Consider the following 27,230-nt stretch of genomic DNA (forward strand, 5'->3'; position numbering starts at 1 on the left):
TTTAGCGACAGAAGATGCACTGACTGCCCTGAAAACAGTTTCCACGTTACTTTCGTGATCCACAAAGGTGTTTAGTTACACACATTGCTGAGAAAAGTTACAACCAGGGGTGTCTGGGTGGCTCAGTTGGTTGGGCGGCCAACTTCGGCTCAGGTCATGATCTCATGGTCCACGAGTCTGTGAGCTCGAGCCCCGCATAGGGCTCTGTGCTGACAGCTTGGAGCCTGGAGCCTGCTTCGAGTTCTGTGTCTCCCTCTCTCTCTGCCCTTCCCATGCTCACGCTCTCTCTGTCTCTCTCTCTCAGAAATAAACGTTAAAAAAAAATTTTTTTTAAAGTTATAACCAGAGTCTGGTTATCTTCAGCTTGGCCATCAGAGACAACCTTTCTCATGACAGAAAGGTGAGATTTAAGGTTATTGACAGAATCTTTTAAGAACACCTTGCATGCGGGGTGGGTTCAGTACTCAGTGGTAAATCCTTTGACTTGAGCAGGACAGAAGCAAGGTCTGAAACTCCCAAAAACTCTTACCTGAGCAACGAACAGGTAAATCCAAATAGAGTATAACCTGAGTTGCTGGAGATATTAAAGTTCGGATGCTGAGCACGTGAAACAAGGTCAAGTAAGGTAGTTAGTTGGTATCGAACTCATCATAGCTAAAACGGAATGTTTCTATTGATGGAAATTTGCTCAACTATGGTATCCTCCCTCAGAAACCAGAAAATGGATAGGAGGTTAATTAAATGAACCATAGCATAGTCTAAAATTAGTACTTGATGAATGACTAAAACTTTTTGCTTTAGGGATTAAGCTTCTTACACACCCTTACCGAAAGGAATTTTTATTTGCTGAACGCACCATGAGGTACGTCGTGAGAAGTCAACTCAAAATCCTACAGGAGTGTGTGAAAATGATGGATACAAGGTCCATTTATATACACATGGGTAAATGGTCTTTAGCCATATATATATTATTCTAAAACCCTAGATTTGAATGGAATATAGATAATTTGGTGACCTCTGACTTTCATTTATACATTTAACAAGTAAGTTACTTGGTGCTTATCATGTCCTCAGCCTTATCTCAAGGTATAAAATATTCTGTAGGGTTAAAAATACACGGTCTCTGGGTTCAAAGAACTCTCTAAGTGGAAGCAATATATTTAGGAAATCATCGAAAAGGAACAATTACAAACTCTAATCTGTATTCTGGTTTCCAAACTTACAAGGCTGTGTACACAATCCAATCACATGGGCCTTTTTTTTAGAAATAGGGATTTTTTTTTTTCCTTTTGCCCCAGGTATGAAAAAGCTGGCAGGCCCAAATAATGAATATTTATTACAAGGAACTGGAATAATTCTAGTGTAACCAGCCTGCAGTGTTGGTCTGAACTTTGTCCTAAATTTTTTTCTCTGTAGTGTTTCTAAAAGTAATCATAAGACTTCAGTTTCTTCCTTTCCCTTCCCTCCCCTCCCCTCCCCTTCTCTTTCCTTTTCTTCTTTCTGTCTCTCTCCCTCCTTCCTACTTTTGTTATTTTTGTGTTAGTCTCAGTGCTTCCTGACTTCACTTTCATTACCTCACATTCCCTTTGAAAAAGAGTTCTGTTTCGGGGGCGCCTGGGTGGCTTGGTCGGTTGGGTGTCCGACTTCGGCTCAGGTCATGATCTCACGGTCCGTGAGTTTGAGCGCCGCGTCGGGCTCTGTGCTGACAGCTCAGAGCCTGGAGCCTGTTTCAGATTCTGTGTCTCCCTCTCTCTCTGCCCCTCCCCTGTTCATGCTCTCTCTCTCTGTCTCAAAAATAAATAAACGTAAAAAAAAAAAAAAAAAAAAAAGAGTTCTGTTTTGCATTTAAAAAATTAAAGCTCTGGGCACCTGGGTGGCTCAGTCCCTTAAGCATCCGACGTCGGATCAGGTCATGATTTTGCAGTTCATGAGTTCGAGCCCCGTGTTGGGCTCTGAGCTGTCAGAGCCTGGGGCCTGTTTCAGATTCTGTGTCTCCCTCTCTCTCTGCACCTCCCCATGCTCATTCTCTGTCTCTGTCTGTCTCTCAAAAATAAATAAAACGTTAAAAAAAGTTAAAAAAAAAATAAAGCTCCAGGGGCCCCTGGGTGGCTCAGTAGGTAGAGCGTGCGACTCTTGGGGTTGCGAATTTGAGCCCCATGCTGGGTATAGAGATTACTGAAAACACTGGAGCTCTAAAAAGTGTACTGATTTCTGAAAACCAGAGAGCTAGCATGAACCAAGTCGTGATTTATTATGCAGCTATTTACTCAATAAGAACGAGATTGCAGCACTTAAAAGAGTGACCTGGGACATTCTTGGTGCAGGAGAGACCAGATTCCTGATGGAAGAGAGTCAGTATACTTACGCTTGAAAATGTACTTCTATCAGTTTGGATGTGTGCTGATGGCTTAACCATTCCAAGCAGTGCATTGCTAATAATATCCATGAGAACTGGGAAGCAATTTAGTCTTTTTGTATTGCATACTAATGAAAATCTGTAACACTAAAATATAAAAAGCAAAATTATAAATTCTCAAAGTTCTTTTTTTTTTTTTTTTTTTTTTTATAAAAAAGGAAAAATTTAATTAATAAAATTTAAAAAATTCTTTTTTTAAAATGGTGCCAAATAGGGGCGCCTGGGTGGCTCGGTCGGTGAAGCATCGGACTTCGGCTCAGGTCATGATCTCGCGGTCCGTGGGTTCGAGCCCCACGTCGGGCTCTGTGCTGACAGCTCGGAGCCTGGAGCCTGTTTCAGATTCTGTGTCTCCCTCTCTCTCTGCCCCTCCCTCACTTGTGCTCTATCTCTCTCTATCAAAAATAAATAAATGTAAAAAAAAATTTTTTTTAAATGGTGTCAAATAAAGCAAAACACAAACACTGTGTAAGTAAAACAGAGCAAGCATATAGACTGAATCTAATTTTCAGGACACCAGACATCTGGGTGAAGGCTAGCATCAAGTATTATTGTTTAAGAATAAAACAGAAGTTTCAGAAAATATGTATTCTAAAATCCTTGAGAGGAAATCTGAGTTCTTTGGACTTAAATATGCACTCGACGGGGGGTATTATATAGTGTTTATTTTGCTAATACACACAGATTGTGTTGGTAGACAATGATTAAAATATGAATTATTCATCACGTTAATGACTACAATTCACTGAGTAATAAATGCAAGCATTCTTTGTTTTTCATTTCACATCCTGAAATGGAAAGCTGAGTACATCGATATCGTATTGGTTTTCCACATCTTGGGGAAAAATTATGAAACAGAGACCAACATACCTTTTCATTACCAGACACTATGATGGCTCCATTATAAGATGGGTCATCTACGGCATTTTTAGTTCCAAATGCATCCACTTCCAAAGCTATGTTTTGATGCTCCACAGAATGTATAAAGCCATCAATGCTTGCCCCTGCGTTGCAGTTAAATATATTAGGTGTGTCATAAAACTAAGAAAATCAATGTCAAGTTGTACAATAAAATTTTAATTAATGTCATTATGTGATCCTTACTGCCATATGGACTGTCAGGATAGCTTTCCACGTAAGAACATACTTGTTACTGTGAATTAAAAATCTATTCACTTGTGATGGAGTTTAGTTCATAATATATTTATTCGCTTCTGATTACTGCTAACGTGAAAGGTGAAAGTCTTTTTTTGAGCACCATATGGCATTTGGAATGATGTTTTTATCTAGAATATTGCAATCAGAGGCCATAAACATTAAGGGTTTAATGACACGGGTAATCGCTACTAATCAACTACGGAAATCGCTAAATCTCACTTCACTACTGCTAGATTATTAATTGACTTTCAAAATGTGTCTCGATAACAGCTGTTTGAATGAGGGTAGGAGGAGCTTCATGGACCTTCTCCCAGAAAAGCAACCATAACTTGTAAAAATTACTAAAAATCCAACAAGTTAAAAATCTCTTGATTGTCTTAATGGCACACAGAAAGTGGAAAAAAAATTTAAGAACATCTAGTAAGTTTGGGTAAGAACACTAAAAAACTGGCATTTGAGCTAAAAATCCATACCGTTAGTCCCTATCCTCAATTAGCTTGATAGAAGCTTCACTCTGGATATAGCCAAGAACTCAAGAATCCTTCATCAAGCCACGTCTAGGGCTATAGTATCTTCTTGGGAAGAACTGGGATAAGGATGATTTGGCCTTATTTTTGGCCTCACGTGCCTACGATAGAGCTTTCATCTCATAAGTAGGGAGTGGATGGACCGGGACTCCAGTCCTCTCACTACCTGGGGGGATGGAGTTTATGCAACATGGGACTGAAAGGAATAAGAAAGGTTGGTGGCCACTCAGTCCCCTGAAGAGAACTGAATAGCCATTGAAGTTGTGTCCCTTCCTCACACCATACACAAAAATTACTCAAACTGGATCACAGACCTACATGGAAGAACTAAGAGTAAAAACACCTTAGAAGAAAATATAGAAGTAAATCCTTGTGATCTTGGGTTACGTAAAGCTTACCTAGATATGAGACCAAAAGCACAAGCCAGGGAAAAAAATAAGTTGGACCTTGTAAGAATTAAAACATTATAGAGTGTCTGGGTGGCTCAGTTCGTTGAGCATCCAACTCTTGATTTCGGCTCAGGTCACGATCTCAATGGTTGGTGAGTTCAAGGCCCACAACGGGCTCTACGCTGACAGTGCAAAGTCTGCTTGGGATTCTCTCTCTCCCTCTCTCTGCCCCTCCGCCACTCACACTGCTTTTGTCTCAGAAAAAAAAAAAAAGAACTTAAAAAAATTAAAACATTATGCTTCAAAGGACACTAATGAGAAAATGAAAAGGCAATCTACAGGACGAAGCAAAATTTTTGCAGAAAACTTGCAACTGACTCTTATTATTCATGGTACATATATTCTATAAAGTCACCACAAACACTGAATTAGTGAATTCTTTATTTTTTAAATTTTTTTAATGTTTATTCATTTTTTTTTTAATTTTTTTTTTCAACGTTTTTTATTTATTTTTGGGACAGAGAGAGACAGAGCATGAACGGGGGAGGGGCAGAGAGAGAGGGAGACACAGAATCGGAAACAGGCTCCAGGCTCCGAGCCATCAGCCCAGAGCCTGACGCGGGGCTCGAACTCACGGACCGCGAGATCGTGACCTGGCTGAAGTCGGACGCTTAACCGACTGCGCCACCCAGGCGCCCCTAATGTTTATTCATTTTTGAAAGACAGAGAGAGACAGAGCACAAGCAGAGGTGGGGCAGAGAGAAAGGGGGACACAGAATCTGAAGCAGGCTCCGGGCTCTGAGCTGTCAGCAACAGAGCCCGATGTGGGGCTCAAACTCATGAACCGCGAGATCATGACCTGAGCCGAAGTCGGACACTCAGACGACTGAGCCACCCAGGCGCCCCAAGTGAATTCTTAATTATGGCTTAGGTTCCTGTGAGCCTCTGGTTGCAAAAATTTCTTTGACCAATCAAGAGATTGCCATATCTTATATATGTTTTGGTATATATATTGTTGACTTGTAACAGCAATCTCAAAGCCAATGACACTAATGTATATCTGAACGAAGCTTATTTAACACACATATTTACTCTGGAAGGTATCTCATGGCCTTCTTGACTCAGGGACACTAGAAAGCACTTGTGCACTCTACTTGGGTGGAAAACGTAGCATTCAATAGACTACAGAAAGGATATTTAGTTACAGTATGAGAGCTGAACAAGGAAACAGAGTATCACCTCAGCTGGAAAGTGTGTATCAGGTGACTCAAACTGCCCACTGATCTGAGCATGTGTGTGAATGATTACAAAAGAACCATGAGTATTGGTTTTGGGGTCACAAATAAGTTTTACTGACTAGAGAAGTCTGCAAGTACATAACCTGTGAATGATGAGGATCTATTGCATGCGATAAGGGACTTGTATCTAGAATATTTAAAGAACACTTGGGATTCAATAAGAAGGACATATGATTCATTGTTTAAATAGGAAGAAAAAAGGCACTTCTGCAAAGACTGATATACAACCGGCCAGTAAGCACATGGGCAGATGCCTAAGGTCAGTAGCTATTAGCAAAATGCAAATCAAACTACAAGATACTACTTGATTCATATGAAGATGAGTATGACAAAAAAAAAAAAGTCAGGAAATAACAAGTTTGGGTGAAAATGTGTAGAAATTGGAACCCTCACAAATTGCTGGCATAAACGTAAATCGGGGCAGCCCGTTCAAAGAACTTTGGCCTTTCCTCAAAAGGTTAAATATAGTCACCATATGACCCAACAATTCCATTTCTGGGTTTTATACCCCAAAGAAGTGAAAAAAATATGTATGTTCATACAAAAACCTGTACATGGACATTTATAGCAGCATTACTCATAATAACCAATAATTTGGAGAAACTATCCATCATATAATGAAAAATAAAATGTAGCATATTCACACAATGGAATTCTTCCACAATTAAAAAAATACTGAAACATGCTACAACATAGACGAACCTGGAAAACATCACACTAAGTGAACGAAGTCGGTCATAAAAGATCATCTGTTGTGTAATTCTACTTACATTAAATGTCCAGGGTAACACAGATCTGTAGAAACAGAAATTTTGTGGTTTCTCAGAGCTGGGGAAGAGTAAATGGCAATGAGTACTCATGAGCATGGGATTTCTTTTTGAGATAAAAATATTCTTTAAAAAATTTTTTTAAAAAAAGTTTTGAGATAAAAAGATTCCAAAAAAAATGAGTTGTACTGAGAGTTACACAATTCTGTGAAATACACTGAAAACCACTGGACTGTATCCTTGGAATAAATGGAATAGCACATGAATTCTAGCTCCAGCTGTTACAAATGTGTCTTTTTTAATGTTTATTTCTTTATTCTGAGAGAGAAAGATAAAGGTTGAGCAGGGGAGGGGCAGAGAGAGAGAGAGAGAGAGAGAAACAGAGAATCCCAAGCAGGCTCCGCGCTGTCAGCACAGAACCCAACACGGGGCTTGAACTCATGAACTGTGAGATCATGACCTGAGCTGAAATCAAGAGTTGGATGCTTTACTGACTGAGCCATCCAGGCGCCCCACAAACGTGTTTTTTTTTTGATACAAATGCTTTCATTTTGCCCACAGCCACCAGAAAGTTTATGTCTCCTTGGCAAGTCCTTTCCTAGTCCCCTTTACCTTCCTGGACTTGCATTCACCCTCCTCAAGCCTCATAAACAGTTTTATACGGAGGAAGTCAAAAGTTTCTTTTTCTCTCTCACATGCTTTATGTTTCTCTTAACCGTGAATGCACTTGGGAACGGAGTATTCGCCACATTATTACCTGTTTTGTTGATGATCAGTAATCCTGTGAGAGGATCACGTGGCTGTTGTCCAGGAGCCAGGAAGTACAAACGAGGAGAAAGTTCCCAAGCGTAGCTCTGTTGATACACTTTCATGGTGATGATCTCTGTGAGAAGAGGGCAAACTCCAAATCCGAGAATCAAGAGCCTACCCAGAAGAAAAGTGCCAGTGTGAATGCACAGTCATTTCTTAACCTTTAAAGCTGCCTGAGCAGATTAGAACGTGATACCATCAAGAATTTATGGAAATTCAACACAGAGCTCTTGGACTCTTTTCTTGAGTATTTTGCCCTTTGCCTACCCCTAAAATTACATTTTTTTAACGTTTTTTTATTTATTTTTGAGACAGAGAGAGACAGAGCATGAACGGAGGAGGGGCAGAGAGAGAGGGAGACACAGAATCGGAAGCAGGCTCCAGGCTCTGAGCCATCAGGCCAGAGCCCGACGCGGGGCTCGAACTCACGGACCGCGAGGTCGTGACCCGAGCTGAAGTCGGCCGCTCAACCGACTGAGCCACCCAGGCGCCCCTAAAATTACATTTTTTAAAAGGTTTATTCATTTTTCAGAGACAGAGAGAGACAAAGCGTGAGTGGGGGAGGGGCAGAGCGAGAGGGAGACCCAGAATCCAAAGCAGGCTCCAGGCTCTGAGCTGTCAGCACAGAGCCTGAAGTGAGGCTCGAACCCACAAACCGTGAGATGGTGACCTGAGCCAAAGTCGGACCCTTAACCGACTGAGCCACCCAGGCGCCCCCCCACCTTATTTTTATTTTTTGATGGTCTCCTCTCGCTTTTACATCTTAGATTTGTTTTCTTAATGTATCGACTGAAAACCCCCCCCGTGGCACTCTGACACTCACAGTGATAAAAGAGCTTTCCTTTCATGCTTTAATTTCAAGAAGCGAACCCTTGCGATCGCACAGATTTGCTGTCTCCAAAGAGCCATTCCGCCTATGGTCTGGCTTATCTCATTAAGTGAACTGAGAACTTGCTCTGTCTCAACAAGCCTCTCTGTATCTCCAGCTCTTTCTGACGGGGCTTCTCCCCACGTGGCAATATCTGCAAAATACGAAAAAACGCAATTCATAAAACTGGGCTCCAGCTGGACGTTATGGAGCCTACTGCATGTAGGAGCTTGTGTCGTCCACACTGCTAGAGTCTTCTGCGTAACTGTGGGCGTTTTGTGGTGCTATTGGCAGCCGCCATGAGCGAGAAACATGAATGGAAGTTTGATGCCTTGAACAAAAGGAGTAGAAAGGAGATCTTCGATCATTTGGCTACAGACAACACGTTCGAGAGGTCAGGGCAAACACGCGAGATCATAGCGTGCCTAGAGGTGTCACTTGCAAGGGAAAAATAACCTCAGGTGTTCGCCTAGAGAAACAACCTACGAATTGACATGCTACAAATGGGATTAACCGTTAATTGTTGGCACTGGTGGGATTTCAAATCTGTTCGCACCACTGGAGGCTGCACTCTTGTATATGCCCGACAGTCTTTGGAGACTCGGGATGCTGTCCATTGTATGGTGTTAAAACAAGCCTGATATCAAACCTCAGAAAGCACACGCCCAAAAATGTTCAACCACAGACACAAAAACACACCATTCCAGTTACTATTGAAGAAGATGTAAAGATCTTATGGGTAGGGGTCAACAGTATATTAAAAGAATAATTCAGGGATCTCCTGCTTCCAAGAGACTGTCACCTCTCTTACCGAGAGAATATACCCGTTATTTTTAACCCATCAGATACGAGCATAAAGAAAGTAAAAAAAAAAAAAAATTTTTTTTTTCCATAAAGGGAAGACTCATTCCGAGGGAGATGATACCCATGGCTCCTTTCATCCTAGGGGCAAGGGAAAAGGAAAGAACCACTTTAGATATGAATAAGGAGAGGGCATTGAACAAACTCTTATGGTCACGTATGGGCTGGTAGGACAGACTAGAGTCACGTGGTACTCACGTCCCCAAATGAATTTACATCATTTACCAACCCTTTCCCATGAGAACTTCACCAAATACATGGGAACAGCACACCAAAGGCTGGAGATGGGAAGGAAAAGCTGAGAAAGATCCACGCTAAAGTGCAGAGACTCTTTACTTGTGGAAGACATCGTCAAGGTACATGGGGCCTTCCTCTGTGAAGGAAATCCACCAGGGGCTGGCTACAGGACACATGAGCAGAAAGAGATCTACTGAGGCAGAATGGATCTTGGCTGGGTACAATACACTGGCATGCTGACATCTGGGTGTAGGGTGGAAAGGTGGAGCGATCTCCCAAGGCGTGGTAAGCCATGGTCAAGGATGGAGAGTCAGGTTGACTCCCCAGTAGCAGAAAAGCCGAACCCCCCCCAAAACAAGTAAACAAAAAGTGATAGCAAGCTGAAAATCAGGTAGGTATCATTTCTTGTTGAGAAATTTGGGGCTGTATAACAGAGGGAGCTCTAGAATTTTGCCTGTGCTGGAATATGATCTGTGTGTCAACAGCAATAACATCTAGGAAATCCACAAATGTTCGTACATCGAACGACGCATTTATAAATCACCAAGTACAGGAAAACCTGGACTGCAAGTAACTTGTTTAGTGAGACAAGCAAACGTTTCCAATAAATTTTAACTTGATACATGAGTGGTGCCTTGCAGTACGAATAGAATGTGGTGCCAAGCGTCACATGATCACAACTGAGCCAATGGTTCCTGAAATTCGCTTTGATAGATGAGTGCTTTGGATTACAAGTACGTTTCCGAAACAAATTATGCTCACAAAGCAAAGTTTTACTGTATTTCAATAATGTCTCATCAAATAGGGGATATAATTAGAGATGTAAAAATTATTTAAGATAACCAAATAGAGATTTGAGCTGAAAAGTGCATGAACCGATTTTAAAAGTTCACTGAAGGGGCACCTGGGTGGCTCGGTCGGTTAAGCGGCCGACTTCGGCTCGGGTCATGATCTCACGGTCCGTGAGTTCAAGCCCCGCGTCGGGCTCTGTGCTGACAGCTCGGAGCCTGGAGCCTGTTTCGGATTCTGTGTCTCCCTCTCTCTCTGCCCCTCCCCTGTTCATGCTCTGTCTCTCTCTGTCTCAAAAATAAATAAACGTTAAAAAAAAAAAATTTAAAAGTTCACTGAAGGGGCCCCTGGGTGGCTCAGTCGGTTAAGCGTCCGACTTCGGCTCAGGCCGTGATCTCACGGTTTGTGAGTTGGAGCCCCACGTCGGGCTCTGTGCTGACAGCTCAGAGCCTGGAGCTTGCTTCGGATTCTGTGTCTCCCTCTCTCTCTCTGACCCTTCCCCGTTCTCTCTCTGTCTCAAAAATAAACAAACATTAAAAAAAAAAAAAAGTTCACTGAAAAAAATAAAGGCTCCACAGATTTCTTTCGGCGGAAGAAAGAAATCAGTGAACATGACTCAAAAGAAGTGAGATAATTTAGTTTAAAGAACAGAAAGAAAACATAATGAAAAAAAAAAAGTCTCAGAGAGATGGGAGACACGATCAAGCATTCTAATATGCACGACCACATATACTGGGTTAATGGGAGTTCCAGATGCAGAGTTTAGAGAAAAAGGGTCAGAAATTATAGTTGAAAAAATAATGGCTAACAACTTCCCACATTTTAGGAAAAACATTCACTACACATATAAGAAACTCACTAAACTCCCAGTGGGATAAATGTGAGATCGACACCTAAAGACATCACAGTCAAGGTGTCAAAAGCCAAGGACAAAAAAAAAAAAAAAAAGGATCTTGAAAGCAGCAGGGGGAAAAAACAAGTTATCGCCCACAAGATATTCTCTGTAAAATCTAAAGCTGGCTTCTCATCAGAAACCAGGGAGGCCATATTCAGAATGCTTGAAGAGAGGGATTTCAAATAAATACATTTAAAATAAATTTAATAAATTTAAAGTAAATAAAATAAACGTGCTGACAGCTCAGAGGCTGGAGCCTGCTTCGGATTCTGTGTCTCCCTCTCTCTGCTTCTCCCCTGCTGATGCTGTGTCTCTCTTTCTCTCTCAAAAATAAATAAACATTGGGGCACCTGGGTGGCTCAGTTGGTTAAGCGTCCGACTTCGGCTCAGGGTATGATCTCGCGGTTTGTGAGTTCGAGCCCCGCATCAGGCTCTGTGCTGACAGCTCGGAGCCTGGAGCCTGTTTCGGATTCTGTGTCTCCCTCTCTCTCTGCCCTTCCCCCACTCACGCTCTATCTCTCTCTGTCTCTCAGAAATAAATAAATGTAAAAAAAAAAAATTAAAAAAAACATTAAAAACAAAGTTTTAAAAAATAATACATGTTTTGTCTGAAATTGCTCTTGGGAAATGGGATGAAGGCAGCAGTGAGCCTTGGATAGAAGAAAATGGGCCAGCTTTAATGATAAGGCAATATTGGCAGGAAAGGTATAATGTGACAGGAATGCAGTCTGGCTCCATGTATCCTTGTCTAGGAAAGGACCTGATCATCACGGAACCCCACATTTTGTAATCACATCTATGTAACAGTGTTTTACGGAAATATATACTGCACTAGGTGCTGTGAATACCTTGACATGATCAGTCACGCATTTTATTTACCTGATTCATCAACAGCTGATTTTCCTTCTAGTTTCAGGAACACTTCGTTCAAGGTTGTCATGGAAACACCGTAATTCTCGATTCCAAGGCCAGGACACCTATCCAGATCCTCGTAAAGCGCTAAAGAACACGTACAGTAGCAAATCCAAACTATGAAAATCACAAGTGAAGACAACTTTTCATGCAACAAAGCACAAAGGTATGAAATAAAAGTATACATTTTAAAAGCTAACATTTCATAGTACGTACTTACTCTTCAAATACTGTATTTTAAAATTTATATTGTGACAGCTCATATATTAACCTCCTTTGATCAAATAATAATTTATAGTCATTTATATTTATGTTAAAATTTCATTTTAGGGGTGCCCGGGTTGGTCAGTTGAGCATCCGACTTTGGCTCAGGTCGTGATCTTGTGGTTTTTGAGTTCGAGTCCCGGCGTCAGGGTCTGTGCTGAGAGCTCAGAGCCTGGATGGAGCCTGCTTCAGATCCTGTGTCTCCCTCTCTCTCTGCCCCTCTGCTGTTCATGCTCTGTCTCTCTTTCTCTCTCTCTCTCAAAACTAAATAAACATTAAAAAATTAAAAAAAAATTTTTTAAGTTTGTTTTTAACTTAATTATGGTAACTTTTAACATTTAATGAACAGGGGACCTTTGGGTTTTTTCAACTCTAATTAACTGAAGACTCTTTTCAGGGCCATTTGTGCTTTAGCCAACAAAACGGAGAGAACTAATTTTTTGAGGATTGGTACGATGGTACAGAACCTTCTTCAGTTCCAAAAAACTATATTAAAGGAAGGACACGAATAATAAATCTTTTATTTTTTTTAAATTTTTTCTATTTCTGCTTTTGACTGTGGAAGAAACAATTCACAAGATGTCATCAAGAATGCAGAATGGACTCAGGGCATCTTGTCGTAGTGGAAAACTGGAGGTTGGTACCTCCTCCCGCGATGCTCTGTCCCTGTACCCTTTAGTTCGTTGACCAAAGCCACTTTTGCATCGGCCACTGTTCTTAACATAATGAACACTGTCTCTGCCTGTCTGGATCTGAATAATAGCAGCTAATTAAATGAAGCCTGAATTGAAACCTAATTTTAAATCCTAGCAGGATTATAGAAGTCCTGAGCCTTCCACCTATATTTTCTCCCTGGGCAAAAGGAGAAGTTAAAAGCTTTCTGTCTTGGGGCACCTGGGTGGCTCAGTCGGTTAAGCGGCCGACTTCGGCTCAGGTCACGATCTCACGGTCCGTGGGTTCGAGCCCCGCGTCGGGCTCTGTGCTGACAGCTCGGAGCCTGGAGCCTGTTTCGGATTCTGTGTCTCCCTCTCTCTCTGACCCTCCCCGGTTCATGCTCTGTCTCTCTCTGTCTCAAAAATAAATAAATGTTAAAAAAAATTAAAAAAAAAAAAAAAGCTTTCTGTCTTGATCAGAGTCCTATGTATGGAAAGGCAGGAAAGAGGTGAGATTCAAACTGCTAATGAGTGGTTTGTGTCATTCTTCACTTTCCTAAAATTGGACAAACCTCCTCCAAATTGTAACGACTGTGAAAACACATTAATCAGGATTTGATTAACATCTCGCCCCATGGCTCTAAGGAACGCCTGTGCTGTCGCCATAAAATGTATATGTGAATGACTTTGTGGGGTTAATCTATGTGTCTGTTAACCACACGTATGGCCCAGTTAATTTCTTCCACCATCCAGTGTGGCCCTCCTAGAGGGCCTCTCTACCAGGGAGCAGGTTTTCTGAATGACATACATAATAAGTGCACTTTTTCTTTCTCTTTTAATTCAACTTGTTATGTTGAGCTCATTTTAGATTCCCAAGCAGTTGTAAAAAAAAAAATAATACAGAGAGATCTGTACCCTTCACTCTGTTTCCCCCGACGGTAATATCTTAAAAAGCCACAGTACAATGATCACAACCACCCTAGTGAAAATACAATCAAGATACAGCACATTTCCAGGGTGCCTGGGGGGCTCCGTTGGTTAAGTGTCCGACTCTCGGTTTTGGCTCAGGTCACGATCTCACGGTTCGCGGGTTTGAGCCGCACGTCAGGCCCTGTCTGCACGGACGGTGCAGAGCCTGCTTGGGATTCTCTCTCTCTCTGCCCCTCCCCTGCTCGTGCTCGATATCTCTCCCTCTCAAAATAAATAAATAGACATTTAAGAAAAAGATACAGAATATTCCCATCCCCACAAAGATCATGCTACCCATTTACAGCTGCAACCATCTCTCCTGATTCCTTCTTTTCCCAACCCTATGGCAACTATTAATCCCTTCTCCATTTTTTTTTTTAATTTTTTTTTTAACGTTTATTTATTTTTCAGACAGAGAGAGACACAGCATGAACGGGGGAGGGTCAGAGAGAGGGAGACACAGAATCTGAAACAGGCTCCAGGCTCTGAGCCGTCAGCACAGAGCCCGACGCGGGGCTTGAACTCACGGACCGCGAGATCACGACCTGAGCCGAGGTCGGCCGCTTAACCGACTGAGCCACCCGGGTGCCCCTAAGGTAGAAGATTTAGATAAAGGTTCACGTTTATGCCTGTGGGTCCACTTGCTCCATTTGTTGAAAAGGTTATCTTTCCTCCATTGAATTGCTTTCCCACTTCTGTCGAAAATTGGCCTGGCGTATCTCTGTGGGTCTGTTTCTGGATTCTCTATTTCGTTCTGTCTACGTGTCTATCACTCTGCCAATATCACACAAACCTGATTATTATAGTTTATGTGGTGCCATTAGTCACTCTCTGGCCCAGCACAGACAAAAACCACAGCTGCCTGCTTCAAAAGAGTTGATGGCAGCCCTCCGAATCTCTGACCAGGCTGATCGCCGGTGTCCCCTTTCCTGCAGAAAGCCAGCCTGTGAAGCCTGGGAGAGGTGCCCGCTTTACGTAATGTGCAGACATCAACACAGAGTGTGAAGGAAGAGGAGACATCAGTGGGAGCTGCTCCCAACAAAGAAACAAGACAAACTTCCAGAAACAGACCTTCGTAAATGAAGCTTTATGATTTACCCGACAAAGAATTCAAAATGGTGGTCCTAAAGTAGTAAACTTTTATGTGTTGGCATAAAAACCCCAAAGCTATCACAAAAATCCTGTCGAGAACGAAAAGGACCAATCACGGGGCTGTTTAACGTAATGGCTAAGCCAGACGTTTTCAACCACTTGTGTTCATTCAGTTACGAACACTAGAAGATTCTGCTATGCACCACAGAGGGAATGAATGACTTAAAGAGTTCCCTAAAATGCCCAGACATTACAATGCAACTACTGAAATATAATATTTCCTACAATTGATAAAATCATCCAACCACTGTCTTATTTGCATCATGTTTCAAATGCCTGAACACATTGTAAGCTCTCAATACATGCTGTAAGAATTATCATTATGATTATAAATTTTATTTACACATTTCATTTCACAGTGTGCTTACCTGGAAATTTACTTGTTCTTTCCAAGGGCAATGTGTAGACAAGTTTTCCTTCACTTTCTGCTGATAATTTGGCATCGGGGATGTGCTGTTTAACCAGCGATGTTATTTTTTCCTGAACACACATTTCATTCAACTGCAAACTGGTGTTTGAAAAATAAAAAAGAAAGATATATGTTATTTGACACAGTCTTCAATAGCATGAAGACAATGACTTCTATGCAAGAGATTGGCCATTCAAACATGAAATAAAGGGGAAAAAATCTCAGATCGTATAAATGTAATAGGAGAAGGCAGAGGGAGCTAATCAGAACCACTGGTCAGGTTATTTAGAGATGATGCCCAGAGCAAGTTAATATTGACTCAAGTCCTTAAAAGGAGAACAGTGGCACAGTAGAGACAGCAGGGACACAGCAGGACTACACAAAGTGGAAAATGGTGAAGATTTTTCAAAGGGAGTTTAATTTGGCTGAATAGGATTACTGTATTGGGAAAACAGAAGGGGATTTTGATAGGCAGGGACAAAACAGTTTCCGTTATTCAACTGGCTCTTCCATACAGATTTATTAAGTTCTTAGTATGTGACAAAAACTTCCCTAAATGCTGAGGATACAGCGGTGAATAAAAGTGCTGCCCTGTTCTTATGGAGTTTACTGTCTGGTGGGGAGACAGGGAGAAAACAAGTAAACAGACAGAAAAATAAATGATTAGTAGTAAATGCAATAGGAGTAAATGCTCTGAAGGAAATGGGGTACAGACAGAAATGAATTGTGGATGAATGTGGGTGTGAGTTGTTGAGATCACTAATTTTTGCTCTCTTTGCAGTGCTAACCCCAGAACTTTGACCAAGAACACAGAATCATAGAGAAGAACAGTCTACCCATTAAAAAATACCATGGGTATTTCCGTAACGTAGAAAAACAAACAAAAACGTATGAATCCAGGCTTTAAAGTATACAATAGACAAATACCAGTAGTGACTTGGCTTCTAAACTCGGTTTTGCCGTTTGAAGTGTGCTGCTTGCCCTATCTGGACAGTCTGCTCATTAGCAAAATGGAATAACGATTCCTGACGTTTAAGGCTGTCCGAAGAACTGGGTAATAGTGATGTCTGTACTTAGTAAGTCCTTTAAACAAGGCTTCTTTAGGGGCACCTTGGTGGCTCAGTCGGTCGAGCATCCAACTCTCGATTTCGGCTCAGGTCATGGTCTCACGGTTTGTGGGTTTGAGCCCCGCACCAAGTTCTGCGCTGACGGCACGGAGCCTGCTTGGGCTTCTGTTTCTCCTCTCTGCCCCTCACCTGCCTGTGTTCTCTCTATCTCAACATAAACAAATAAACTTTCTTTTTAAAAAAATGGCTATTTTATTTGATCAAATGCTTACATCGAAACTACGCTTACTGGTGCGTATTAAGAACAAATGAGAATCCCTTTCATTTTTAGCGGCAGTGAAACTCACTGAGAGAATGAAGCAAAAAAAAAAAAACAAAAAAAACAAAACTAAATAACACCCCCCAAATCGTAACTGTTCTCCATGGTGCTGCTGCCCCCTGAAATAAAAACAATTTAATAGATACTTCTTGGTTACTTACAACAACTTGTGCTGGGCACCAGAGAGGACTGAGGGAGCAGAAAATGTACCCTCCTCCGGGAGCCTATAGCTCAGAAATGGAGGGCAGTAGGCTCGTTTCTGAAAACGGAATACGTGGTAAATGTTTTAGGCTTTGCGGCCAGTGGGTCTCTACTGCAAATCTTCAACATTGCTGCTGCAACGTGGAAGCAGGCCACGGGCGATACCTAAATACCTGGGTATGCAGGGATCCTGACCATCGTTTTTTACTTAGAGAACACGTTCTGTTTCGATGCTCTGTACGAGGCGCGACGTCATTCGCTCTTCTCTAACCTTTACTTGCAACTGGGAATTGTTATGCCCACTTTGTCAGCGAGGAAACCGAGTTGCAGAGAGCTTAATTCATTTCCAAGAAGCAACTCAAACAATGTGCCTGGGGAAATGAAACACCGGGACGATACACGGAGCTGGAAGATTAGCAAAAGCTACACGAGACAGCATTCAAATAACTCCACAGGACGAAAACAGGAGGGAATCGACCCAAGAAAACTGCCAGCCTCTGGAAATAACCTCGGACAAGGGGAAATGTAGGTCACGACAGGCGTGTGCAATGAACAATGTGTATTTTTTTCTTTTTTTCTTGAGAGACAGGGAGAGAACAGGAGTGGGGGAGGGGCAGAGGGAGGCAGAGAGAAAATCTTAAGCAGGCTCCATCCACCCTCAGTGCCGGGCCAGACATGGGGCTCGATCCCACGACCGTGAGATCAGTCTGAGCCAAAATAAAGAGTCAGATGCTCAACCAACTGAGCCACCCAGGCGCCCTGCATATTTAATTTTTAACTAAAGGCGAGTAATATGGAAGTCACAATAGGGTGGGCCACACCAGTTTCATATGACAACAAAATTTGGATTATGATAGATAAAATGGAGCCATTAATTTTTTTTGTTATGTAAATATATATATATGTAAATATATATATATATATATATATATATTTTAAAATTTATATCTTTAAGTTACAGATGCCATAAGTTAGAGCTATAGTTTTGACAAACTGACCAATTCATGAATAAATAAACATTAATTTAAAATACAGATCTGGATATTAGCCTTCAAAGTTAAAAATATCCAGATTCAATTCCTGGCTCTCTCACTTACGAACCTAGGGGCACTCTACGTTTATCTATAGAATAAAAATAGCAATAGTTTCTATCTCAAAAGTCTCAAGATTTAAATAAAACGATGGTACGCATCTTCTCTCTGAATGACTCCATCAACCCCAGTTGATTGAAAATAATGATAAAAATAAAACGAAGAGGACGGAGAGAAGAGCAAGCACATGAACAGCACCACTGAGAGATCAAGTAGAAGCAAGGAGCCTACTCAAGAAACGATGTTAACACATGGGTGAGGGGGGAGAAGGGTGGATAATACCATGTGTCAGCCGTGAAAGTTCCCTCAATCCAAACCTTCCTTAACAGTGTGCTGTGGATGGATTTTCTATCACATTTTTCTCGGCTTTTTTGTTACCTTGTATTTTCAGTCTCTAAAATCTACCCGTCAACCTCTCTCCTATATACAGACCAATTCCATATATGTGTGTAAATATCTCCACATATGCACATGCAAATATCGGTGTGGGACAAATCAAGAGTTTCACCTGTGCTGTAATGTATTCATTCCATCAAACATCGTGCTTACATAATGTGCCTTTCTCAGTTTCCCAGCCTCCTCATGTGGCTCTACCTTAAGTGATATCCAATGCCCCATTTCTTCTTGAGGAACAGAGAAGAGCCTGCACACTTCAGCTTCCCACTGGAGAGAAACACTTTCCGATCTGAAAAGGAAGAAGCAAAGAAGAAAGTTTCGTAAGAAGTCGTCCCCTCTTTCCCAAGAGGTAACCATGATTCTACTCTAATTTAGGAGCTTCCACATTTTCTTTATTGTGTGTGTTTGAAGTTTATTTGTTTATTTGTTTGTTGGTTTGTTGGTTTAGAGAGCATGGGAGTGACAGCAAGAGAGGGAGAGAATCCCAAGCAGGTTCCACACTGTTAGAGCAGAGCCTGAAGCAGGGTTTGACCTCATGAACCGTGAGATCATGACCTGCGCTGAAATCAAGAGTCGGACGCTTAACGGACTGAGCCACCCAGGCACCCCTGCATTTTCAAATACAGTGCTTCATAAAAACTCATTGAAACAGGCACACTTTAATCTTACTTGTAGACTTTAGCCTATTGTTTTGCCATCTAACCACTCCGGGAGGTTATGTGAATACGTCTTCTAATATAGACTGTTGTGGCACTATCTATTTTAATGGACCAAACCATTATTCGAATATGTCAAGTCAGTGTACCTTAACTTTGAGTAAAAGGATTAATGTATTAGAATACAGACTCTCTCTTCACAATAATTGAGTTTCCTGGCAGATTATGCCCTTGTAACATCAAATGATAGAAAATTCTAGGAGACACATGGAAAAGGTTGGGAGTGAGACTCGTCGGGCCCAGTTCATATCATTACCAGCTGTTCGGACTGCTAGGTACAACTAGATGACCAGATTATAAAATACAGCTGCTCAGGACACAAATCCATATTTCCCAAGTCTCATAAAGACCTCATGATGACACTTAAAGGAAATCGGCAGTTACCAGCCAGGATGTCAGCCTCATCCATGAACTGGGTACTAAAGAGGACCACACGGTCTGCTTTCCACTCCTTCAGGAGGTTCCACACAAGGTGCCTTGAAAAGGGATCCAGTCCCGCAGTTGGTTCGTCCAATAGGAAAACCTACCGAGGAGGGATGTATATAAAGTGTGTTTCCAGTAAAGCTCGGTTCTTCCAGAAAACACGCAGAAACCACATTACTTACATAAATTTAAAAGGACACGGTAGTTAAGATTTTGTTCTTATATTTCATGTTCTATCATCAATCCCTTGGCACAGACGTCCTTTGCAAATAAAAGGTTTGGACCACTACCAAAGTTTCATTTTTGAAATTTTGAATTCATCTCCAAATTTAGTCTGACTTACTTACCTGAGGATCTCCTAAAATGGCAATCGCAAAGCTGAGTTTTCTTTTCTGTCCGCCACTTAAGTTTTGAGCAAGGACGTTCTGGATGTTTTTCATCTCCAACTCCAGCAAAACTCTTTGTATCTAACCAAATAAGAAGCTTTATGTCACAAATCAAGATTTTGTTTCTTTTCTTGTTAAATTTGAAAACGCAAGGCTGTAAGGTGTAATGGCTCAAAGCACGGAACCTGAGGCAGGCTGCCTGGATTTGAATACAACTCCACTTTAACTAGCTGCATAATCTTGATCCTGAACCTCAGTTTCCACGTGTATAAAATGGGGATGGTAACAGTACTTATTTCTTAGAGTGGTTGTGAAGAATCGGCCAATTATTCTCTTTGAAGTTAAGGATACTGCTTGGCACACTGTAAGTTACACATAAATGTTAGATGTTATCTAAGTTCGATTTCGTCGAACACTTATACGTGATTTGCACCAATATGATTTAATGAAAGCATAAAGAACTCAGTACAAATAGAGTTCACAATCTCTTTTTGACCCATACATTAATTCTAACATGTTTCTGTACCTCTTTGTCCAGTTCATGCGGCCGAATTCCTTTTATTTTAGCAAACAGCCTGAGATTTTCTTTCACGGTGAGGAAATCAAAGTGCACGTTGGATTGCGGACAAATCCCAGTGAGCTTGCTGATATTATCGAGGTCAGCCATTTCTGAAAGCTTATTATTATAAATGGTGACTGAACCTATAATAAAGGTTAAGAGTTAATATCAGAGGAATGCTTGAATTGAGATCTTTCTAGACAGACTCTTAATTATAGAGAACAAACTGATGGTTACCAGAGGGGAGGTGGGGGGGAATGGGTGAAACAGGTGATGGGGATTCAGGGGTGCAGCTGCCGTGAGGAGTACTGGGTGTTGTATGAAGTGTCGAATCACTATATTGTATACCTGAAACTCACTTTACACTGTATGTGAACTAACTGGAAATGAAACAAAAACTTAAGAAAAGAAAGATCTATCTAGATGAAAAATCACTATATATTTATCAATTACATTTTAGATACACGATTTTCTCTCCAAGGTTTATATAACGTAGGCATTATGAACTTCTGTTTTGGTCGTGTGGTATACTGGAAGAAAACAGAAAGTCCCATCTGCAGCTTTATCATCAAGATGTTATCTATTTTTTCACCCTTCACATTTAGGCTTGGCGATATAATAAACGATCTTAGGAAATGTGATCCAGGCAGAGGCTGTGAATTTGCCTCCACCCTGGGATGTATTTGCCCTCTCTTGGCTTCTGGGCTCATGGACCCCCGGCTGAAGAATCCTGACCAGACTCCTGGAAGATGAAAGTCCGTGTAAACAGAGAAGAGCAGCATTCTTAACTGAAGCCCCACATACGTGAGTGAGGCTATGCCAAAACATCCGGCACCAGACAACTCAGTCCAGGCGGAAACACGAGCCAGTCAACCCACCGAATCGTGAGAAATGATAAAACATCTTTATATTAAGCCATTCATTTTGAGGATGCTTGTTATGCAGCAAAAGCTAACAGGTACAAGTTCGAATGCCAAAGGGTAACTTACGATCAAGAAACTGATTCTCACGAAAGACTCAAATTTCATATATGTATCAATCCAGTATCGCATACCTCTGTAGACTAACACTATGAACTAACTTCCATTTGTCCACAGTTATTTGTGTTTGTGATTAACGATCAGAAGGACTTCATAGTAAGAGCTGATATCTATATATATACGTCGACCTGACTTTGGGAAAAACCTCTTACCTTTGGTGGGAACTGATAGCCCACTAAGAATGTTTAACAGTGTTGATTTCCCGGCTCCACTGTGACCAAGTATTGCAGTGATCTGGCCTTCATATATGTCTAATACCAGACCTAGATAGAAAAAAGAAAGGGAAAAAGAATGGGAGAAAGGAAGGAAGGGAAAAAAGTAGGGCGACAGGAAGGAAAATAAAATTACAAACAAAACTATATTATGGAACTAATGGACTGCCTTTTTATTTCCTTGAATGGCCATGTTTTCTAAATATGAATGCTCTGGGTTGTTACATTCAAAATAAAAATAATAAAAGATGCATTTGGAAGTTTATAGGCCTACCCTGTTCTGAAATTTTGAAATTACTTGGTTTCACAGCAGGAAACATGTCTCATACTCCTAGGTTTATTGACATTGCCTGGCATAAAGTAGGTGGATGTGAATATTTATGGACTAAACAACAGGTTAATCATTCAGTCGATCACTATGTGACTAATGTTCCTCTGAGATACATTGCTTTTTTGTTTGCACAGCAGAAGAATATATAATCCCTGCAACAGCTTTGGAATTACATTAGAAACGTTTGGATTTGTAGGAAAAAAAACCCCCAGGATTTCCTTAGAGTACCTCAGTATTACACAATACATCTTTCAAGTACATATATTCTAACGTATCATCAATCTTTTTTCTAACTTTTATGCAAAGTAATGTGTTAGAAGGGAAATTTTATCGTGTGGCTCAAATGACTCATTACATTTTTTTTTTTTTTTTACATTTTATTTATTTTTGAGACAGAGAGAGACAGAGCGCAAGTGAGGGAGGGGCAGAGAGAGGGAGACACAGAATCCGAAGCAGGCTCCAGGCTCTGAGCTGTCAGCACAGAGCCCGACGCAGGGCTCGAACCCATGAACCATGAGATCGTGACCTGAGCCGAAGTCAGTTGCTTAACCGACTGAGCCACCCCGGGCACCCCTCAAATGACTCATTTCAAATCTGAAATGCCACCAGTGATTGCCCACCACCACCACCACAACCAACAAAACTGAATTAAAAGGAGGAAATCAGTATCAACATTATAACGAAGCCTTCTTCTTTTCTTACCCTTCAAAGCCTCTATTTTACCCGACTTTCCTTTATATTCTTTGGTAACATTTCTGATTCTGGAAAAACAAAAAAGAAAAGAAAAGATATTTCAAGGTGTGACAATTTTCTTCAGCTTGTCATTCTTGGTTTGGTTGCCGGGACTGGATGAATCTTATCTTCAGGGTACAGGAAGGTATGAGATTTCACCCTCATAAAGTCATGCTTGTGTGAGAGAGAATCGGCTAGAATACTGCTTCCCAGTCCTGGCTTCACATGAGCCTCACCTGAGCAGTTTTATACATTTACCTATGCTTGGATCCCATTACCAGTCCTTCTGATTTCAAAGATCAGGGTATGGCCTGACATTAGTACTGAAAACAGGGATCATCTCCAAACTGCAAAGCCAAGGAAGCTAGACTGACAGGTAACAGGGGCATCTGATACTGAAAGGTTCATTATGCAATACTGGCACAGGTTATAGGTATCTTTGGTTATCTGAGGTCAAGGTCTCCAGGAGTAGGTTAAGAGGCACAAGGGTGGAGGAAGGAAGACAGGCAAAGATTGTAACAGTGATGGCATGGGCTTTACAGTCTTATACAGAATTTAGTAGCTGTTGCCTTAGTCAACGTACTTGTTCCAGGTAAGTTTCAGCTTTTGCAACCTCAAACTTTTGAGTGTTTTAGGGTTGTGGTGGAGGCTGAGTAACATAGTTCATCTTGCATGCATTGTGCTTGGTTCATGGTAAACGGTCAATAAGCATAAAATGATATCAGTTAGATTATGTTGATTATGATAATAGGAAGGAATAGAATCAACATATTCTGGGTGCTATTACAGATCTGGAATGCTAGGCACTTTATCTGTTTTATTCTAGTGGGTAGTAAATATATAATCCATCAACTCAATGAAATTTATGTTTCTTATTGTATCATCTACGATTCTTCAAGTGACTCGGGTTCCATTCATATTGAATTGTTTGATTAGCTTCTTCATGTCTATTTTCACCCCATTTACTATCACTCCACAGCACTTGTAGTTGGGTGAGATGCCAAAGAGATAGAAGAAATACAAAAAGAAATTGAATAAAGATTAAACAAATAGAAAACAGATTAAATTAAGCAGATTAAATAAAGCCATTGCTCTGCTCCCTCCCAGCTGCTCTGCTGGAAGTTCAACCCAGCTTAAACCATAGGACAGACGTAAGGATAGAAGATAAAAATGGAACAGGCTGAAATAAAAACTGGAACAGGTTCTAGAAGCTCTGTAGGCTGAGGTCATCTGAGACCATTCACGAAGGACTGACAGGTGGGGGGTCACTGACGGACGAGTAAGATATGAACAGTCAGGGATCTGGAGGACTTTCTTCCTATTTTATTATTTGGAAAGAAAAGTTGCTAGCACCAAGCAAAACACACATTGGGAATGAAGACGTGTAGGATGCTCTAAGGCACATCTTCCTCAATTCTCCTTGGGTCTATCTCCAGATCCTTTCTCCCTACCTCTCCCCTACTCTTCCATTCTCTTTGAAAAGGCCATACGTAGAAGAGGAAAGAAGTTTAAACAAGAAAAAAGAACAGAGAAAAACATAAGGAGTATAAAAAATGAGGTAGGGCAAAGTGTGAATAAATGAGACCGGGCAAAGAAATGAGAGAGGCTACAGATGGAGGGGAGAAACAACAGATAAAAGATGGAGAATACAGGCAGGGTTTTCGTTGAATTATCTGTTGGTGCAATCTAAATTTGAATTTATTAATTTTTTAAGTTTATTTACTTATTTTTTGAGAGAGAGAGAGAGAGCGTGCATGCACACTAGCAAGAGTATAGGGGGGGCAGAGAGAGATAGGGAGCGAGAGAATCCCAAGCAGGTTCCACGCTCAGCACGGAGCCCAACGCGAGGCTTGAACTGAGGGACCGTGAGATCATGACCTGGGCCGAAATCAAGAGTCGGACGCTTAACCAACTGAGCCACCCAGGCGCCCCCTAAGTTAGTATTTGATGTAAAAGCCAACGATATAAGATAAAAAGGGTTAAAGGAATTTTTCTTTAAACGTGAACTGGGAAATGACGAAGGTAGCGTGGAGGTTAGGTCGGAGCTATCTAGAGGGCACAAAAGAGAACTGTGCTTGCTTCAGGTGCTGTTAGTGTCTTCGTCTTGGCCCTGTTCATTTGCATCCTTGTTACCTGATGGCTTCTTTGCCATGGAATTCTGGAGACACTGGCTCAAAAGAGTCATTAGATGAAGGATCAGAACGTATTTCATCTTCAAGGGCCACACAATCAGCTTTTGGTTGCCGTGACCAGATGGAAGACTTCAGGAAAAACAAGGGGGGATATTGATGTCCATATTTATCTACATGGCCAGGAGACAATTAAATATTGGGTCAGTCATCAGTTTAAGGGAAAGGGTCACCCTAATAAAGCAGAGCAATAGGACCCCTTTGCCCATAAACCTGAACGTGTCATCAACACAGGTAATGAACATATTTTCCTTGACATGTGTAGTTTCGTCAGGAGAAGAAAATCACAAAGATGTCTCTATTATGATAATTGTTCCCATCAGAGAAAATGAAACTGGGATTTGAAAAAGTCCAGGAGGAATTTAAGTAAATGTGAGGACTTTTCTTAATCCCCAGAAAGCCAGATATTAGAATACAAATGCGAGATATGCTAAGCATCCTGAATGTTATGTTAAGAGTCCAGGTATCGTGCCCCCCATGCCCCCCACAAAGGGAGAAGAGATTCGGAAGCCACTACTGGATACAAATATTCCAAGAGAAAACAGAACAGGATTATAGGAATTAATGAAAATAAGGGACACACTGTAAGAAAGGGCGAGAAAAGGGGCAAAACAATTTATTGAAATTTAACAGAGTGGAATTTTTCAAAAAGCTACTTTGGGTTTATCCTCTATTTCATCCCCAGATAATAACTTTCCTCTGAAGCAAATTTACTATTCACGAACCTCTTTCTGGAAATTAATCCACAGTGTATTTGCATTTAATTATCACCTCTGTTTCCCTACGTGTTAGGAGACATTATGAAATACAAAAATTGTATTTCCCTAATATTCTGCAAGTGACCTCCAGTGTAATGATGATGGGCTTTCAAATTATGTGTACTTTTCATGTGTTGTCATTCATTCGTTCCTTCAATATTGACCAAACAAACACTCTCTATTCACCTGCCATCTGATATATAATTAATCGTATCTCTTTCCTTTGATTAGGAAATCTAACCAACGAAAACACTTAGCTGTATTGGGTTCGTTCTCCCACCAGATTTACTATTACAGAATTCTGTCATTTTAGCCAGTTAGTTTTCCTTTCTCTCATTCATATTTCTTATCTTTAAAAGAATTTTGAACAAAGTCACCATTTGGATTCAGGCTTACATTCAGGCTTAATGAATGATGATGCAAATAATTCTAACCATATAACAAATGTTTTAGCCAAAATTGTAGATCCTGGCATCTACTATTCTGGACTCTTCTAAAGGGCAGAGCCAGTTATTGTTATTAAGGGATTATCTAAGAGCAACAACATGATCAATTCACTGCCTCAAGATGTTTCTCTGCACCTTTGCCCTCATTCTTTCCCCTTTGTCCCTTTGTACAAGTGATTAATCCTGGGCTTTTTAAAAGAGAGAGACAGTGCATGCGGGGGAGGGGCAGAGAGAGGGAGAGAGAGAATCCCAAGCAGGCCCCTCACTGTTAGTGCAGAGCCCGACCCGGGGCTCGAACCCATGAAACCACGAGATCATGACCTGAGCCCAAATTAAGAGTTGGACGCTTCACTTACTGAGCCTCCCAGGCAACCCCCTTGACTTTTTAAAAACCTATTCGATGTGTTGATTTCATTAGTAACTTTCATAATTTTTGCAGCTTTATTGAAGTATGATTGACAAATAAAAATTGTATACATATACAATGTGATGTTTTGATATATGCATACATTGTGAGGTATTACCACCATCGAGCTAATTAACATATCATCACGTCACATGGTTATCATTTTTTCTGCGTGCTTGTGTGTGTGTGTGTGTCCTGAAAATACTTGAGACCTATTATCTTAGCAAATTCCAAGCATACAATACATTATTATTAACTACAGTCACCACACTGTATGTTAGGTGTCCAGAACTTAGTCATGTTATACCTGAGAGTTTGTACCCCGTGACTATCATCTCCCATTCCTCCTACTCCCCCCGCCCTCGGTAACCATCATTCCATTCTCTGGTACCATTCCTTTGACTTCTTTAGATGTCACGTATAAGTTAGATCATGCAGCGTTTGTCTTTCTGTGTCTGGTTTCTTTCACTGAGCATAATGTCCTCCATAAGTTTCATCCACGTTGCTGCAAATGGCAGAATTTCCTTCTTTCCTAAAGACTAAATAAGATTCCCTGTATCTCACATTTTCTTTATCCATTCCCCCGC

The 27,230-nt window shown here is 41.1% G+C and overlaps 1 protein-coding gene across 3 annotated transcripts in view; it reads right to left on the reverse strand.

The window, feature by feature from the left end:
• Positions 1–27,230, reverse strand: part of LOC125926702 (ABC-type organic anion transporter ABCA8-like) — a 71,982-nt gene that overhangs the window by 22,505 nt on the left and 22,247 nt on the right. For all 3 annotated transcript variants that reach the window (XM_049636411.1, XM_049636412.1, XM_049636413.1), the window contains 13 exons: positions 24,978–25,146; positions 22,815–22,873; positions 21,722–21,832; positions 20,497–20,672; positions 19,932–20,051; positions 19,546–19,684; positions 18,644–18,734; positions 15,331–15,470; positions 11,892–12,011; positions 8,186–8,384; positions 7,310–7,476; positions 3,284–3,417; positions 2,366–2,503 (listed from right to left, as the gene is read on the reverse strand). In XM_049636411.1, coding sequence (XP_049492368.1) covers positions 2,366–2,503; positions 3,284–3,417; positions 7,310–7,476; positions 8,186–8,384; positions 11,892–12,011; positions 15,331–15,470; positions 18,644–18,734; positions 19,546–19,684; positions 19,932–20,051; positions 20,497–20,672; positions 21,722–21,832; positions 22,815–22,873; positions 24,978–25,146 — 1,763 coding nt within the window. The remainder of the gene's footprint in view (positions 1–2,365; positions 2,504–3,283; positions 3,418–7,309; positions 7,477–8,185; positions 8,385–11,891; positions 12,012–15,330; positions 15,471–18,643; positions 18,735–19,545; positions 19,685–19,931; positions 20,052–20,496; positions 20,673–21,721; positions 21,833–22,814; positions 22,874–24,977; positions 25,147–27,230) is intronic.

Source organism: Panthera uncia, chromosome E1 (genome assembly GCF_023721935.1).
Source record: "Panthera uncia isolate 11264 chromosome E1, Puncia_PCG_1.0, whole genome shotgun sequence".
Lineage (NCBI taxonomy): Eukaryota > Metazoa > Chordata > Mammalia > Carnivora > Felidae > Panthera > Panthera uncia.